Source organism: Engystomops pustulosus, chromosome 8 (genome assembly GCF_040894005.1).
Source record: "Engystomops pustulosus chromosome 8, aEngPut4.maternal, whole genome shotgun sequence".
NCBI classification, from domain to species: Eukaryota; Metazoa; Chordata; class Amphibia; order Anura; family Leptodactylidae; genus Engystomops; species Engystomops pustulosus.
In genome coordinates, this window is record NC_092418.1 from 73,623,052 (window position 1) to 73,642,131 (window position 19,080).

The window sequence follows — 19,080 nt, forward strand, 5'->3', positions numbered from 1 at the left end:
ACTTGGTATAGCAACTAAGCTCCATTATTTTCAATATGACTGAGCTCCAATACCGGCACAAACCATGGTGTGTTGTGCATCTGTTTTTGGAAGAAAGCAGCCATGTTTTTAAAACCTGGGACAACAAACCCTTTAAGAGACCAAGACACGCAGGTGACCATATCAGTATGCCAGCCTTGCATTATAATAACGTTTATCAAACTTCAGATGCATCATAATAAATGCCACACTCAGATTCACCCAAAAACTGTGGTAACAAATGTTTGATACTATTTTTGGCCCTTTGACTTTGCAGGTGGTTTCTAAACAAAGATAAGAGTAAGAGAATGGCCTTCCTGGATGATATTCAATCATGTTACATGTTCCTTGATGTTGCTGCTTCGGGTAATTGGTGATTGGATATGGGGCCATGATCCAGTTTGTATAGTTAAGCTGCATTAACTTCTGAATAAGACCTCAGTATAGAGCTCACCTACTGTATGATTTGGGTGCTGTTTCTTCACAATGGGTCTCATATATTTCTTATATTACTATATTCCTAGTGGCCCCTGTTGCTGTACTCCTGACAACAAGTGGGTAATCAATTCAGAACTGGATGACAAAAACCCTTTTACGTTTTACTTACTTTACTTTAAAGGGAACCTGTCAACATTTTTCACAAATTTAGCTAGTGACAGGTTCCCATAGAGCCCTATTAACTACATTCCCTTCTCTTAGATAAAAATCATTTTACTCACATCCCCATAAAATTAACTTTTACCTGGCATATATTCAGATCCTCAGCGAGTCAGAGAGGATATGTCCTCCCATCGTCACTCATTTCTATTCCTTCCAGTGCCCCATTTAGCAATTCTTGTCATGCGCCTAGAGTGATCTAAGGTCCTTTACCGACTAACATTTACAAAATCTACCCCATGTACGCATCAGATCACAAACAATCACAGCATGCCCACATTCTACTTCTCCCCATGCCTCTAAGGAAGCATGGTGCGATTTTGCAGATGTTAGTGGGTAAAGGATCTTAGATAAATCTGGTCACATGGTTAGAATGGGGCATGGAGAGGAGTAGAAATGAGTGAGGATAGGAGGAAACACACCCTGTGACTCGCTACGGTAAGATAACAACGTTGATTTTATGGGGTTGTGAGGGAAACTTTCTAGCTGAAAGAGGGGTGTCATTTAGTTAATAGGTCTCTATGGGAACCTGTCACTAGCTTATTTGTGAATAATGTAAAAAAACATGTAAGTAATAAGAAAATTACGGATATTGTGAGGTTCTTTGAAATCAATACTATCCCCTACACAAGCCATACATTTTTGTTGCAGTAAATACATTTTATGGTGACAATCTGTATATTTCTTTATCATTATCCCTTCTAGCAAGCCATCATCCAAAATAAAAAGATTTATTAGTGATTCATTCACAGGATGAGTCATGTAATAGGCAGTAATCTTGGTACATACTTGAACGCGATAATGTTGGGGTGCTTCAACTTTCTCAGGTGCTTAATATCAGTCTCTTTTTGTTCTCGCACTTTCTTGATTGCGACTTCTTCTCCACGAAACTTCCCCAGAAAAACAGCTCCTTGAGCCCCACTGCCCAGCCACTGCAGCTCCGAAATCTCCTCAAACGGCACCTCCCAAGTGTCTAAGAAGAAAAAAGGCTAGGTTCAACAGATGTAAAAGTGTCACTCATGCTAAGGAATCTGGGGTCCTACCATTAGTAGTGCTTTATGTGACTAGTAATTTAAGGATAGATATATATGAATAAACGATAAGGTCTTACAAAATATGTATAAATCTGCTCAGCTCCTCCTAGTAACAAGCAGATTAAACTGAATTTTCTGTGTAACAGATTCTCTCCCTATTTCTAAATATGTCCTCATGCAATACATAATGGGGCACATTTACTTACCCGGTCCTGTGTATGTGAGAGCGACATAATTTTTTTTTTTAATTCCGCAATTTTTCCGAATCCGTCGGGTTTTCCGATGGCCAGGCCCCCGATTTCTGTCACGTGAAAGCCAGCGCCGGTGCGCCACAATCCGATCGCATGCGCCAAAAGCGCCAAAATTTGCGCCGGGGCAATTCGGCACAAAACGGAAAAATTTGGGAAACCCGGTGGAAAAACGGGATTTGGACCCTTAGTAAAAGTGCCCTATTATGTGCCCCTTTATGTTTCTGTGAGTGGCCACCCAGTGGTCATGTCGGGGGTTGCAGTTTTTGAAGGATTTTGCTGCCATGTTATAGTGACCTGCACACATGGCAGAATGGTGGCAAAATTTACTTAAAATGGCTGCCCTCTGTTGTTTTATTCTGTATTTTTGTCAGAATCCGCAGCAAAAATTTGACCTGCTTTGGATTCTAAATCTGCAGCAGAAAAAAAATCGCATCCACAACGCTGCTGATTTTCTGAGCTAAAAGATGGAAGAAAGGTGCATGTAATATTAGTGGAGATTACTCAAACATGTTACATAGGAAAACAGCGCACAGTTAGACCAGACAGCACCAGATATATGGCTGTGTATAATGCCGGATGATAAAACTGGTGTAGAATAATATGGCCTAGTCAGAAAGTTTATGCTAGTAAATTGGACCAAAATTTTGGTGCACTTGGGTGCAGAGGCAGACCTCTATCCTGGGTTCCATACACAAGTATGTAATGGTTTAATTTAGGGAAGATCTGATGCAAATTGCATTCAAGATTCAAGTTACCTGGTTTCACTGTATTACATTATTCTGATATGTAGGACTTTATCAAAAGTCTATGAGCAGAACATTTCTAGTTGCCCATGGAAAGGGCAACAGCTATGGGAAAATGAAAGCTGAGCTCATGAATTACTAGGTCAGTTCTGCTGTCAGACATTTCTGCTAAATGAATTTATTCTAATGTCTAATTTGGAATTTTCTTGAAAAGCGGTTCAAACATTTCTTTATAAACAATTGCCCTTTTTATGATATTTAACCACTTTTTACCTCAGAACTACCCTCTGTACTCTACACATATACAACAAACTTTTTCTATTACTACGCTGTTTGCTTTTACATGTATCTTTTGTTCTATTCTTTGTCCTATCCCCCTGCGTGGGAAACCTGACCTGCTGTTTCGTTGCTGTTTTCATATCTAACACTGAACCTGGAAACTAACAACAATGTCTAATTGCGATAAACTCTTTTAAAAACAAGGGAAATACTGTGTGAAAACAGTTAGAAACTAAGCTCAGCCATACACTTTCTAATTTGTTCTATACGGGCTGTAGAATCCGGCATTGCTCGGGATAGCAAATAACTGTTCTTAGCAATAACAAAATAGAAAAGGTTAACAAAAAATATTTTATCTGTCACTGACTGTCACTGTCTCTCTCTCTGTCTCCCTGCCTCTATCCATCTTACCTCATACCTAAGCTGTCTTATACTCATTGCCTATAGTAACCAATCAAAGCTCAGAGCTCATATTAATGACCTGTGGCAGAACAGCAACCAATCACAGCTCAGCTTCCAACTGCCACAGCAGCAGCAGCAGACAATGGCTCCTGTATATGGTAGTTAATAAGTGGATTTTGGAAATTTTATCTCAAAACCGAGTCCATGAAATTCCCATGAAAATGTAAACGCAATGATGCAGATTCCTATAGCGGACATACACACACACCCACTCAGCTTTATATATTAGATAATGGGTCGTGGTCAGTTAACCACTTTCCTCTATAGCCAAGGCTGCAAATGTTGGACAATCCTATATGTTGTCCATACCCCGATAGGTCATAGGGTTTTTTTGTGGATAGGGTTTTTTTGTGGGAAAACTACTATCTGTTTCTTCTTCATTCTCCCTTTGCATAATTCTGTTTTCCCTCATGAAAGTAAGGGCATCTTTCATGTATTTTACAATGGGTGCTATATACGGTGTGGTGCAACCTATGCAGAGATGCAGTTACTGCCAATTGAGTAACAACCAGCTGCCAACTATATATTTCACTCCCTCCCAAATAATAAATGCCCACATGTCTGTCATTAATGGCGGATTCCCCTCCTTGACAGTGTCCTCGACCCCACTCCCACCTTTCCAGCCTAGCCTTGCCTCTCACATGACTAGAAGACATGGACACAGACTGACACACAAGCTCTTCACTCACTGGTAAACAATAAGGGCTATAATCCGTGTCCTGCTGCTGTAGACAATAGTCAGTGGAGGGGAGGGGGTTAGCCATCTGCTCAGCGACATCAGGAAAGATGGAGAAACTTCAATGTATCTCTGACCAGAAAACTACACAGCTCTCTGCCACAATGGGCATTTATTTTTGTACTTTGCTGATGCGCTGTTGATTTGTAAATTGGTAGAGATCAGGCAGATGCTGACTCCTATATTTGTTTGATTTGCTTCCTTTAACTGCACCATTTGGGTTGAATTATAATACAGCTGCACCCTTCTCCTAATCTGCTCCCATAGGAGAAATCTGTAGTCCATTTCAGCAATTTTCCACCAGCCCCCTTGATATTATAGCAAAATATCCTAGTTAATAATATAAAAGCCATACACATTAGATGTGCATTGGCCAAACCACCCAGCGGGGGGAATTTATCATTGGGTGTTGTGTTACAAATGCTTTTTTGCAAAATGAACATATGACCCTGCAAAGTCCCTTTAAAATAGACCCTGCTTGCTCCAAATTCATTATTTGCTTAAACTAGTTTTCACAATACAGAACTAAATGCTTGATTTGCAATCTTAAGCAAATTTTCATTTAGGCGCATGTTTTGGCATAAGTTGACTGCAGTCATTTTGTGGTGTACAAATAGGAAATAAACCACTACCAAATTTATCAAGACCAACTGCTCCTTAGAGTGACATGGGTGCCAAAAAAAGAACATTTTGCAAGGAAAAAAAGAAACAATATTGTGCTCGAAACCAAAAGAAACCCCCCAAAAGTAATACAACAACAAACATAGACTCACTTGATTAATTTAGATAAAACAAAAATGGTATTCAACATAGACAAGTCATAGACAAATTGTTATAATACATTTGCTACCCTCCATTGTAAGACTACGTCAGGAATCTCTCTGATGTATCCTTAAAATAGAGGGAAAAATTAGATATGAAAGCAGCCTTATGACGTACTTCCCCTACAATATTTGTAGTGTTAATGTTAAAGGTTTCCTTTAATTGGCATATTTTCATGGAAACATTATAAATTGTATGAATTGGAGTTTTTCTCACCTTGCTGTTGTAGTTTATAATCTGTTGAATAAGCCTTGCCTATCATATTCCAAACAGGTCTCAGACAGCCGAAGAGTCCCTCCAAAAATCCTCCATTTCCACTTCCAGAGCGACTAAAATGAATCTTGATGTCTTCGGTACCACTATTACTGCCTCCATCTCCTGAGTGGCTGCTACCTTGTGGTGCAATATTCTCAACTTCATCCTGGTCCCTCAGCTGCAAGACACTATTCTCAAACTGATCTCTTGAGTCCTCGCTGATGGAGGTCAGGACAGCTGCAGTGACTGGGCTGTTGGCAGGATCTAAGTGATCACACTTCTCCTGAGTTTCTTGAGACTGATGGTGACCAGATGTGGTGTGATCACCATATCCCACTATGTACTCCTTGTCTTCCCGTATTGTATCAACAATAAGATTTGGAGAAGATGACCAACTCAATGGATCGTGTGGACTGGCCATGGTACCATCGATGTGCATGGGGCAGTCAACCCCAAGACACCAGATCTTGAGGTGTTTTGTTCAGTTCCACTTTAGTACTGGGAGCAGTTCACATGGACCTGTAAAGTAAATGAATACATTACATATATAGATTTACAGTATTACAATACAAATTCAATAAGAATTTAGGTTGTCAACATGCAACCTAATTCTGTAGAACATGGAACTGTAGAAAAGTCTATAGGATATCTATGTGTATGCGAGTATAGTGTTAAAAAACTGTCATACTGTACATGCATTTAACTTGTAGCATATATTGTTAATTTTTTATGTTCTCTGTTATAATTTCTCTAGGAATGGGTTAAGTCATAGAAGAGTTTGAAAACACAGCCAGACAAGGCAATTAGCTAAGTAAATAGCTGATATGACTATAGGTGGTGTCTGCTTTTGAATGCAGACTCTGCCCATGCCCTGTGCAGTGCTCACATTCAATTACCCATAATGCACTGTACAGGAATTAACAGAGCGTGACTATATCAGAGCACAACCTCTGGTGACAGCTGCCTACCACAGCCTGTCCTTGGGTGGAATAAACCCATTCAACTCGAAGTTCATTAGAGATGTTCTGCAGGTTTATGGGAATGTGAAGACAACCCTGCTTAATGACATACCCCGCAGTCCAGCAGCCTCGCTCTCTTCTGACATTTCTAGGCTTTTAGCAGCGTCTTTAATAGTTTTGCAAATGAAAATTTTAAAAGCAGCTTCAGAATAAGAATGAAAATCATCTGTTATAATACTACATAATAGGCACACACACAATGTAACGTGCATGTACTGTACAATGATAGGACTATGGATAAAAATGTATCTCTGAGAATTCCAAATCCTGCTAATGCTAATGTCACGGGTATACATACTACAGTGGGCCCCTGCAGAGAGGGAGCCCATTCCAGGGTGCTCTAACAACTAATAACTGGTGAGAAACCTTTGATGGTACCCACTTTCAGTAAACAATGTAGGGTTAGAGTCAGGAAAAAGGGATACTATGGGGCTCATTTACTAAGGGTCCGTCGGACGCATTTTCGTTTGCTGAATTTCATTTGCCGGCTGTCGGACAACTCGACGGATTCGGACAACGCGCAGGATTTAACATTTAGAATTGTGTCCCAAGACACGCACTTACAAGCACCAGGAAGAAGAAGGTGAACTCTGGCGGACCTCGGCGCAGAAGCGACAGTTACAGGAACTCGGGCGCACGAGCTTAGTGATTCGCGGCAGACCCGAATCCTCGCCGGACAACACACCGCGGGATCGCAACGGGACTGGGTAAGTAAATCTGCCCCTATGAGTAAAGAAGTGCCATGATCTGGTGGTTAGGAGTATGGTAAAATCAAACAGCATGACCCCATTTTTGTCTTTGCTTTGGGCCCTTTTCTCTATGTAATAACTTCTTCTGTATGACTAGGCAGATTCATCATGCAGTCATCTTGGAAAGTTTTGCAACAATATCTGTGAGATGTACTGTATAATACCACAGTCCTAGGCAATCCACATAAGAGGGCAGTTGGGAATCTATACAGGGAGTCTTATTTTGCAGAGTTATACTCTTGACCTCTTTGTTTTACTGTTTTCCAGCCATTTAGAAGAGTTCTGTCTTGTGCTGTCGGATCAGGAGTTCCCTTTTGTGTGTAAATATCCATACACTTGAACATCTTGTAGGACAGCCAAATCAAATAGCATGTGACAGGGACCGGCTAGTGTGAAGAGACCGGGACTGCTGTCACACGGAGGGAGTCAAAGTACAGCCCAGGTTTATGGTATCACACTCTTGTGTACTGAGAAAACATTACTGGCTGTACAAATAAAGGCAATGCTTTCTAGTCATGTGAAGCAATTATTGCTTAGCCCCCATACACCACATTAATAATAAAAGTGCATTCAGTGTGACAGATTTTCCATATGTCTCGTATATATAACAGGTTTGCACTAGATGAAAGGATTGGGGCATTCCCAGTAATACCTTATGTTCCAGGGGTGTAGGGATTGATTCTGGACTATACGTTGGTGCTACACTGTGGAATGACAATTCTAATAATCTTCTTTCATGCATGGAATCATAAAAAGACACATATCAACTTTTTGTGTCTACTTCATATATCATAGTTGTCGACCATATTTGTATGTCTTTATGCTTGAGTATATAACAAAACTGGAAATGATAATGCAAAGGTGTCATGTTCTTTCAATTGGGAGATCAGCGGATATTAGACATGTCTTATATCCTGGAGACAGCCTGTTCAATCCCAGTCTTCCCTTATAAAATGTATGGGGTGAACCAGTTCCGACAGACATAGGATTACATAATCTTAGTAAATAATTGTATTTCCATATACCCAAAGCATTGTTCTTTAAATAAACTGGATAGTACTAACTTTTTACAGCTACTGACCAGGGGTGAATTTAAACTACCTGCTACCTGAGGTGAGCTAAAGAATGACACCCACTCTGCCCTGTCTAGTAGTAATATATTTGGATTTTAGTAAGTGGGTTCTCCATGCAGTGTCTCACACCCAATAGAGATACTATCGTTGACTGCGCCTTTCATGCTGCATGTGGTGCTGGCTGAGGCAAAAAGCTCAACTTGCTTCATGGCTGGTGCACCCTGCCACTGACAAAGGGGGGCATTTATCATTCACTTTCCGTCACATTTTTTATTGTTATTTCTGTGCCCTGTGTGCCATATTTATAATAAGTCAGCGCCACAGTTTAGCTTCTTTTCCGACATGCAAGGCTGCCCTTTTTTTTCTCTCAATTTGGGTTGAGCATTTGAATCCTGACACATTTCTTGCACTTCTTGTTTCCAAATTTTCGGGCATAGAGTGGGTCTACCATCTTCTAAACCACTTCATGGATATTTTAGCATTTCTGAGGCTCATTTGTTCTTCTTACGGTGCACCACATACATTAAGGCCTTGCGCCACAATATAACATCACAGGACAAATCACTGCTAAAATCTAGCTCCAAAAATAATAAATGACCCCCAAAATATTAAGAAAAAGTGTACACTATATTGTGAAGAGATCCTCTTGATGAGTCACAAAAAGCTGGTGTTTACAGATAGTTTAAAGGAAATCTACCATCAAAATGATAAACCGGGGGCATTTACTCATAGACACAGGCACTGTAATCTTCTTATATTTGTTATTCATGCCCTCCTTCCTTCTAAAATCTTGCTCCATGGCCTCCCTCCTTCCTTGCTCCCTCTGCCTGCTGTAATCTCTAAAGGGAGTGTGAGACATCCTACTGCACAGTTTAACAGCCTGTGAAGCTACAGCACAGAGGGGCGTTGGTAGCACTCCCCCCACCCTGAGCTTACTGGCTCATTAGCATACATTTAAAAGATTTTAGAAGGAGGAAGGCCATAGATAAGAAATATAAGAAGATTACCACAACCACAGTGCCTTGATCTATGAGTAAGTGTCCCTGGTTTACCATGATGGTAAATTTGATGGTAGATTTTCTTTAAGGCTGGAGAAAAGGTCAGTATTGTTACTCAATGGAACTAATTTGCTTTGCAAATCTGTCAGCAGGATGTTTTATAAAAACATTTGTCTAGATTTTATTGACACACTTCATGACAGCTTGTAGACTCCATACAATGCATTCAGTATCAGAATAACAATGAAAGAAGAGGAGGTTACCTATATTCCATTACCGAAATAATTACCGTAATGTTGTATCATGTTGACCTGCCTTTCCATGGTTATAGGACACTACTCATTGTACATTCATTGGAGCATTTTCTAAGGACCAGGGCCAGAGGTGCTACCTTTAGTAATGACAGTATATGCAAAAGTTACCAGCCCTGCCTACAGTGAAACCATGTAAGCAATATGTATTGAAGATATTACCAATGGAAAAATTCTACTTTTAGTAAGAATCAGTTATAGGGATAACTGGAGAGTTACAAATAGCTAAAGCTATGACATATCATAAGTCCACAAGTCACAAGTCAAAACTCAGTTTTGCATCTGTGTGTCTCCATTGGTTTTGATGCTGATCTGCTCTGCTGTGGGGGAAGCCTCTAGACAGAATCAATCTCCTTCCCCCTCTGGCAGCTAAATGTTTCACTTTCCCCTGATTAGATTAGGAAACACATATTTATATATTATTTTGGTATATATATATACACTCACCGGCCAGTTTATTAGGTACACAATGCTAGTAACGGGTTGGACCCCCTTTTGCCTTCAGAACTGCCTCAATTCTTCATGGCATAGATTCAACAAAGTGCTGGAAGCATTCCTCAGAGATTTTGGTCCATATTGACATGATGGCATCACACAGTTCCCGTAGATTTGTCGGCTGCACATCCATGATGCGAATCTCCCGTTCCACCACATCCCAAAGATGCTCTATTGGATTGAGATCTGGTGACTGTGGAGGCCATTTGAGTACAGTGAACTCATTGTCATGTTCAAGAAACCAGTCTGAGATGATTCCAGCTTTATGACATGGCGCATTATCCTGCTGAAAGTAGCCATCAGATGTTGGGTACATTGTGGTCATAAAGGGATGGACATGGTCAGCAACAATACTCAGGTAGGCTGTGGCATTGCAACGATGCTCAATTGGTACCAAGGGGCCCAAAGAGTGCCAAGAAAATATTCCCTACACCATGACACCACCACCACCAGCCTGAACTGTTGATACAAGGCAGGATGGATCCATGCTTTCATGTTGTTGACGCCAAATTCTGACCCTACCATCCGAATTTTGCAGCAGAAATCGAGACTCATCAGACCAGGCAACGTTTTTCCAATCTTCTACTGTCCAATTTCGATGAGCTTGTGCAAATTGTAGCCTCAGTTTCCTGTTCTTAGTTGAAAGGAGTGGCACCCGGTGTGGTCTTCTGCTGCTGTAGCCCATCTGCCTCAAAGTTCGACTTACTGTGCATTCAAAGATGCTCTTCTGCCTACCTTGGTTGTAACGGGTGGCGATTTGAGTCACTGTTGCCTTTCTATCAGCTCGAACCAGTCTGCCCATTCTCCTCTGACCTCTGGCATCAACAAGGCATTTCCGCCCACAGAACTGCCGCTCACTGGATGTTTTTTCTTTTTTGGACCATTCTCTGTAAACCCTAGAGATGGTTGTGCGTGAAAATCCCAGTAGATCAGCAGTTTCTGAAATACTCAGACCAGCCCTTCTGGCACCAACAACCATGCCACGTTCAAAGGCACTCAAATCACCTTTCTTCCCCATACTGATGCTCGGTTTGAACTGCAGGAGATTGTCTTGACCATGTCTACATGCCTAAATGCACTGAGTTGCCTCCATGTGATTGGCTGATTAGAAATTAAGTGTTAACGAGCAGTTGGACAGGAGTACCTAATAAAGTGGCCGGTGAGTGTATATATATATATATATATATATACATATATATATATATATATATAAAATACATTTTGCACAGTTTTTCACTTTTTTTTATCTAGAAATGTGATAATAACAAATAAAAATTAAGGGTTGTTAAACTACCACATGCCATAAAAAACTATGGGGGAGATTTATCAGTGCTGCAATGTCAGTGGCTGATGTGGAAGAACTGAAACAATGACAAATTCTTGCACACTGTAATAATTTGCGATTATTATTGCTATTTGCCATAAATGCCATGTGTCCCCCTTATACATTGTTTGCAGTGTGAGCTGTACTAGACATCTCCTTCTTAAAAGCAGTCTCCCAATAGTTGCCAGGGTATTACCTGGCACGTAGGAATATTTAGCATTTCTCTGCTTGTGTCTATATCCGGCTAATAAATGAGGAGTTGTTCTTTAATGTACACAAACAAAACACATCACCTGGGCTGCAGGTAAACACAGGAATAAAAGCCGGGAAATACTTCTCAGAGAGTTATTGTACTGTTTGCCGGCAGTTTCTGCTGACCTATGAGCTTCAAAACAAAGCACAGCCTCATAACAAATCAATCTGCTGAGGATACTGCCATGTTGAGTTTGGATGTACAACTTTTTCCAGTCCAAGGGCCAACATTTAGGCAGGTTACCATATGAGACATTTATGGCAGACAAAGTGTAAAAGTCTTTACGCTCAAGTTCCACTTCTAGATCACCCACCTTTTGGGAAAATATGGGGCTATTCCCCCAATTCACTCCAGAGAAACCTTATATACATGTGGCAATTTCCATTACAGAGTAGTGCAGGCATTTATTAATTTGGACGCAGGGTGGTGCAGGAAGTGTGCTATGATCTGCCAGTGTTTCGATTTAATGTTGATAATAAATGCCCCCCCTATGGGTATTGTGGTAATGGTCTAGCATTACACAGCTTTAATAAACTACAATTTAGACAGCATGCAAAACAGCCACCTATCTCCCTTATCTACTCTTTTCTAGAATTCCAATCCATTCTTGTCAAAGGATCCCATTTTCCTGATATATGGCAGATCATGTGTACCAAGTGGAACAATAATACTTGCCAATCTCTGCCATGCCAACATGGAAACTACATGGAAGCAGCCACACACACAACATGCCTCAAGGGTCATTTCTAGGATTTATGAAGTATACACTTTTTGTGTATTAAGCATTTAAGCATTTATAATTAACCTAATGTGATTTTGTAATATGTACAATGGTGAATGCTTTAGTTTTCCCAATTTTTTTAATAGATATAGCAAAATTAATGTCTAGTGATAGCTTCAGACAATAGAAAGAGAAGTTCTTTTGTGCCCCAGGCAGGGGTCTCGGAATATGCCCCATCTCTGTCAGACTCACAAGCATCCATTTAATTGCTCCCTGTACCCACTTCCCAATTCCCACCCTTTACCTTCCTCTAGTTGGTACTTCTCAATACAGGTACAGGTACATGATTCAGGTCTCCATTTTTATTTGTAAAGTGTTAATATACAGCAGACAAGAATCTATCATGGAAATAAATCTTGATTTAATTGCAGTCATTATTAGTGCATCTTATATGTGTATATCTGACAATTCCATGGCTCTCTTGCCATCTTCCAATTCCATTATTACTGGTAAATGTCTAAAACTAACCTGAGGGATAGGTGATAATGTTATTATGTCCTAAATATAGCAATGCACCATCACCAATGAGATTAACCAGTATACCGTATATACTTGAATATAAGCCGACCCAAGTATAAGCCAAGGCACCTTTTTTTAACACAAAAAACTGGAAAAACCTATTGACTCGTATAAACCTAGGATGGGAGATGCATTGCTCACAGCCTACCCAGTACAGTATATAGCCAGCAAGCACATGCTCCCCAGTATTTAGCCAGCAGCCCCCTAGTATATATTCAGCCCCTGCCCCTAATATATAGTCAGCAGCCCCCTTGTGTATAGCCAACAGCCCCCTGCCCCAGTATATAGCCAGAAGCCTTCTTATATATAGCCAGTGCCTGCCCCCAGTAAATAGCCAGTGCCTGCCCCCCAGAATATAGCTACTGCCTGCCCCCATCTCGTATATAGCCAGCGTCCCCTTCTGCTCAGCCTAAAAAAACTCTGCATTCACCTTTCCGACGCTCCCCACAGGTCCTTTTCTGTCTTTTGTCTTCAGCTCCGTCGCTTGGTTCCCACGCGGTGCCATCGCATATGCCATGACGTAACATTCTTGCTGACACCATAGTGTGTGCCGATGGCGGGGCACACATTATGATGTCGGCAAGCGGCTGACGTCATGGGGTGTGCGACGCAGTGCGTGGGGCCTGGAGACGGAGCCGAAGACAGAAGTGGACCGCCGGGGGCGTCAGAGAGGTGAGTACAGAGTTGTTTTCATAGACTCGAGTATAAGATGAGTTATTGTTTTTCAGCACATTTTTGTGCTGAAAAACTTGGCTTGTACTCTTATTGAACAGTTGATTTGTAAAGCGCTATAGAATATGATGCCGCTATATAAATATGGATTACTATTATAGGATGATCACTGCAATCAATATACTTCAGCAATGTTGGCACATTGTGGGTATATTTTTCTATTCTATCACTAGTTCCTGGAGATAATATATAACTCTCAATATAAGCACATCCATGTTTTTTACATTTAGTGTAGTGTCAGCGTGTGTAAATGGAATTATAGATGTGTTATTGAGGGATTGCTTCCGTAGTGAAGCCATTCTTGCTGGAGTTGTATACAGAATATGGCAGCATGGGATATTCCCTTCTATACCAAACCCTGAATTTCACCTCACAGTGGTATAATTCTGAGAGCATGTTCTGAGCCCATAAGCACTGGTAATCCTTAGGAGAGCCACATTAAGCGGATTTGGTTGAGCCAGTGCTGGGAAGAACGGATTTCCAGACCCACGTTATATTCACTCTATTACTCCCTAGAGTAAATCTGACAAGCTCAAATTTGTGATTCATGAAAATAAAACAAATCAGATACTGCAGGGAAAAGGATTAGTAAAACAAACACAAAAATCTAAATTGGGAAAAGCATCAAATCCATTAAATGGTAACAGTGAGGTGTAGGGGAAGGAGTTTAGGTTATGTGGAGCAGGAGAAATATACTGGACAACAATGGCTACTGCAGAACTGAATGCTGTTAAAGGTTTTATCCCAAAGTTGTTTTGGCTTTCACATCATAATAGCTATATAAAACAGTAAAACTATTTTGTTCTATGCATTGTTATGAACGTAGAAACCTTTTATATGGTGGTGCAAAAATGGCTGGGTTGCCATGGGAGAAACAATCAAGCCTGAAACATCCAGACAGGCAATGAATACAATCTGCAGAATAATGTCTGACAATTGGGTGCAGGACTATTTTATAGAAGCTGACAACAACCATTTGATTCCACTGTATGTGAAATAAGACATTTTATGGTGACAATTGATGGCAATGTGCTGTCTACACAACACACTCGCCAATACTTTGAATTTGCCATGTCCTGGCCTGAAAAAGAAATAGACTTTTGTAAACTGTGCCCAAAAGAGGGTGCTTCTGGTAATCTGGGGTGGTACAATGGCAGGACTTAAGTTTCTCTATTTTTACCAACTCAATTTTTACAACATGCAACAAGTACAGTACGCATATTCGTCTCAGACACAATGTATTGGTTCTATCACAGGTTATTTTAAAATTAATTATATGTATTATGCCCCAGTAAACCATTTCCAGGAAGAATGTATGTTATTCTGGCATCATCTGTTTCGGGCATCATCCTGTGTCAACAAGGTTCGACTGATGATGCGATAATAAACATTGTTCTAACACTGGTCTATTACTTCCTAGCACTTTGATTATCACCACACCCAATGGTTTCCTTTCTGGTTCACTAATAGTTAACCTGCTGTAATGGAGAGAATCCTTATCCTATTAGCGCGTGAACAAGGATGCTGAAATTCCATAAAAGGTCCTGGGAATTTTTCCTTAGTGCCTATTATAGTTCACACTTGACCAAGCTTGTGTTTATTCTCTTTGCTTAAATCAGATATCTTACGACCCTTTGGCTTTTTTCCATGTTATCCCTCTGTCTATTGATTTGTTACTTTGTTGTTCTCTAGGTTCTTGACTCAGCTCTGACTACTCTTAGTATTCATTTGCTTGTCTTGTCTTTGTTTGTTGTTATCAATTGGAGTTAAGCAGGGACTGTCGCCCTATTACTGGCCACTGCCTAGTGTGGTTTGAAGTAAGTAGGTAGGGAAAGACTGGTTGATTCTGAGTCCTTTACATCCTGTGTCCTGATAGCTTCTAGGGCAGTGGTGGCGAACCTATGGCACTGTTGCCAGAGGTGGCACTCGGAGCCCTTTCTGTGGGCACTCAGGCCATTAATCCAAAGACAGAGCTCACTAAACAGGACCAAATTCACCAAATCTTCCTGCAGATCCAGGCAATTTAACAGATGCTTCAATCAGCGCTGTTTTAAAACTACACTTCATTGGCTGTTTGGAACTCTGGTAAAAGTGAGAAAGTGTTGATAGAACTGCAGTATCTTTGTAGGTCATCCTACTGTACCATACATTCTGACTGTACAGAGAGACCCTGGTGAGAAGCTACAATGATGTCTGAATGTGCCCTCCTTCTTTCAACTGTATTGGTGGCCTCAAGGGGCCGATACGATTGATAGATGTTGAAGAGCAGGTAGCAATAAGTTACTGCTTAAGATGCTATGTTGGTGCTATGTTGGCACTTTGTGGTAAATAAGTGGATTTTGGTTATAGTTTGGGCACTCAGTCTCTTAAAGGTTCGCCATCACTGTTCTAGGGGATGGAGGAGGCCGTGCAGTCATTACTGAATGCTCAACCCCACCATGATAACAACTCCATCGTGAAGCTTGCAGGATACAGGATGTCTTGTGACTTGTAGCTACGGGTGGCTACAAATAACCTTTACTGGGGTAAGTACAACATGGGTGACCATATTAGGGTCTTGTACTTACCCAGGTAAATTTTGCTATTATTGGCCAACCCCTTAAGTTGCATCATTGATGTAATTTTATAGCATCTCTATGTAGTGTGCTACTGCAACCATTAAAAATTGTGTGCAGTAAAATTTCTTTGAAAAGATCACCTCCTTTATTCAGATTTTCAGTTTCATTGTATGCTGTTTATTGCCATTTTCTTTTAGAAGACCCCCCCCCCATACATCACTTTTAATTATAATTGTTTGTGGTCATCTCAAAAAGGTTTAATCTTTTAAAAGCACAATGCAAATGAACTTAACTTAGTATATACAATGTACATGCTTTACTCAATTCTACTACCAGATTGGTAATCTGTGAGATTTGCATGAAGCACGTCTAACTACATATATTCACAAAGGGTTTTTGTCCAATTTAACCCCATGGGAGGCTGAGATGACCTGGAAAAAGCATTGAGGGAGTGCAGGGCAGCTGGACTCGATCTCTCCAATCAATTTGGCTTCTTGTCCTCCTGTCCCCTACAAAGGTCCCTGTGGACTCCGGCATCTCAGCAGCTGTCTACTTGCTTTGTCTTGTACAACTGATTCATGATATGTAGGTAGAAAGGAGGCATAATCTTATCTCCATTCATGCCTGGAAGACTTTTAGGCTTCCAAAATATGTTTAGTAAAAAATAATGGGCTATTACAAGCCAAGCCCTTGGATATAGTTTACAGTAGAATATATGTGTAGAAGGAATCCCAGTGTAGCAGGTGTTGCCACCACAGAGGGATTATTTCGTTCTAGTAACAGCTGGCTCTTGTGTCCTTTTTCACAATGTTTATCAAGGTTTCCTAAATGTTCTTTGTACTAGACCATAATTAGTGTAAATTTGGAAATCGTTTCTCAGGAATTTCAAATTAACACTTTTTCCTTTTTGTTAAACTTAGACTTTTCTAAGAGTACCCTGCTCCAAAAACAAGCATATGACTCTCACATTCTCCTCTCTGTGTTTCTTTAATGAGTCCATAACAAAAGCTGAATTGAAGATTACAAAGGTGAATCCAGTAGCCGTGAAACAGGTTTATATTAAAAGATCCCTTTACTATTAAAATATAATCTACATATTATTGGACTAATTTTATAATTAAATTATATTGGCACCTATCACATGTGTTTCATATACTAAGTATTCACCAACATTGTACAAAGGAGTGTGGAGTGTATCATGGTGAAGCCTATAGGTCTGTGATAAGATTGTGCCAATGCTCAGGAATATTGAGGCACTTTTACTATGCCTTCTGTGCCAGTTATTTGGTGGGGAAGACATGCATTTAGCCAAGTTTTTGACCTTTTCCAATTAAACGCCCCTGTCCACTATAATTACTATAATCTCTGCCAGAAAACCGGCAGAGACTAAAGCTAAAATCTCTGCAAGGTCAGACCTGGTCTAAACGGGCCGGAGCTTCTTAGTAGATCCAGCAAGTTGTGCGCCATCGGGAAGAGAATTGTAAAACTGGCATGCAAAATGCCAATCTTAATAAATTCCCCTATTGTGTTTTATGGCTGACAGACAGGATTACTAATGCACAGCATATGAACAGGCCCATGACACAGAAAGATCTATGCACCAATATGTGTTTTTTTTATCACTGGGGATGATTTATAAGTAAGATAAGGGTTTGCCTCCGCTCTCATTGGCCTTTTAGATGGCCAAGGTCATAAACTTTTCTTCTCATGCCCATAACAATGTCATATATTCTTTATGGCCGCTCCTGTATGATCAATAACCAACATTATATGTCAGCCACATGCTTCTCTTAGAATACCTGTTGGGCATTACTTCACTAAAGTTACAACCAAATATTCACAATGATCGAACGTTGACAGAAATGACACTGGAGGAAAAATAAGGAACAACAAAGGGAGAAAAAAAGCCTAGGAATAAGGCATCTATATACGGTAAATAGTATTTATGAAATTACAACATACATTTTTTATACTATGGTGTTGCTGAAGAAACCATTTCTCCCTATCTAACCCTCCAGACACACCATCCAAGATTAGATCAAGAATAAAAATCAATATAGACATTAAAACCCAAAAGTAACAGTATCAGTGTAGCGAGTGCATAAGGGAAAAGTTCGCTCACAAAAAAAATAGTCGAATCAATGTTTACCAACCAATATTACCACGTGTAGGCAACAATTTACACAAGAAAGTCTTCTTCTGGAGACAACAGTCTGTATTGAAGATGAGACAAGGCTACCATTCAAGCAGCGTAACAGCTTCAATGTGACAGGCACCCAGCATTTTTACTCTCTCCCATGTACAGACAGAGCCGAAGTAAAAACGCCTGTTGCATGTATTGTAAATATAGTGGGTGCATTCAACACCCGTATGGCAGTTCCTAGTTATCAACATTCAATTACATTTAAGGGAAAGATATTTGACAGGTGTAAGTAAGAACAAGCTTAGCTATATTCCCTGTATTAAATAAATTGAGATAGAATAGTTATGATTTGCCGGAGAGCTAAACATTTGTCATGAAATTACAACTCTAAGCACGCTCCTACAGTTACAGCTGGACTCCAGTCAGAAGTGACTGCCCAATCTTTAGCAGTGCAGGTAGTTGGCACATTCTTGGTACGGTGAGGCAGGGTACCACACAGTGCATGCATATGTGCCCAATAAAAGGCCCTACACAAAGGATAGATAGTGACTTTATATTATACTGTTCCAGTCAAACCCAAGTTGTGCATACAGCTCACTGGATCAGAAGATATGATGTACTGCTTCATACCATCATATACCACACATACATATGTGAATTAATCTACTAACTAACCTACAAAATTGCAGCATCATAAAACCAAGTTTAAAATATTGTTCATCTCTATAAATTATAGGAAAAATATGTCACAGAATAGTAAATCCATAATATGTGTTGGAAAGGCAGGGCTTGTCTTGAGAATTTAGTGATAAAAGGGGTCCCCAAAGATCTGGCAGAAGACATTGGCCCACATTTATCAAAAGTAGTG

General features: G+C 40.3%; 1 protein-coding gene across 3 annotated transcripts in view; it reads right to left on the bottom strand.

The window, feature by feature from the left end:
* Positions 1–19,080, bottom strand: part of MAP3K13 (mitogen-activated protein kinase kinase kinase 13) — a 75,167-nt gene that overhangs the window by 23,383 nt on the left and 32,704 nt on the right. For all 3 annotated transcript variants that reach the window (XM_072121248.1, XM_072121247.1, XM_072121249.1), the window contains exons 2-3: positions 5,219–5,776; positions 1,465–1,648 (exon numbers count right to left, since the gene is read on the bottom strand). In XM_072121248.1, the coding sequence (XP_071977349.1) occupies positions 1,465–1,648; positions 5,219–5,696 (662 nt within the window). In that variant the 5' untranslated portion in view covers positions 5,697–5,776. The remainder of the gene's footprint in view (positions 1–1,464; positions 1,649–5,218; positions 5,777–19,080) is intronic.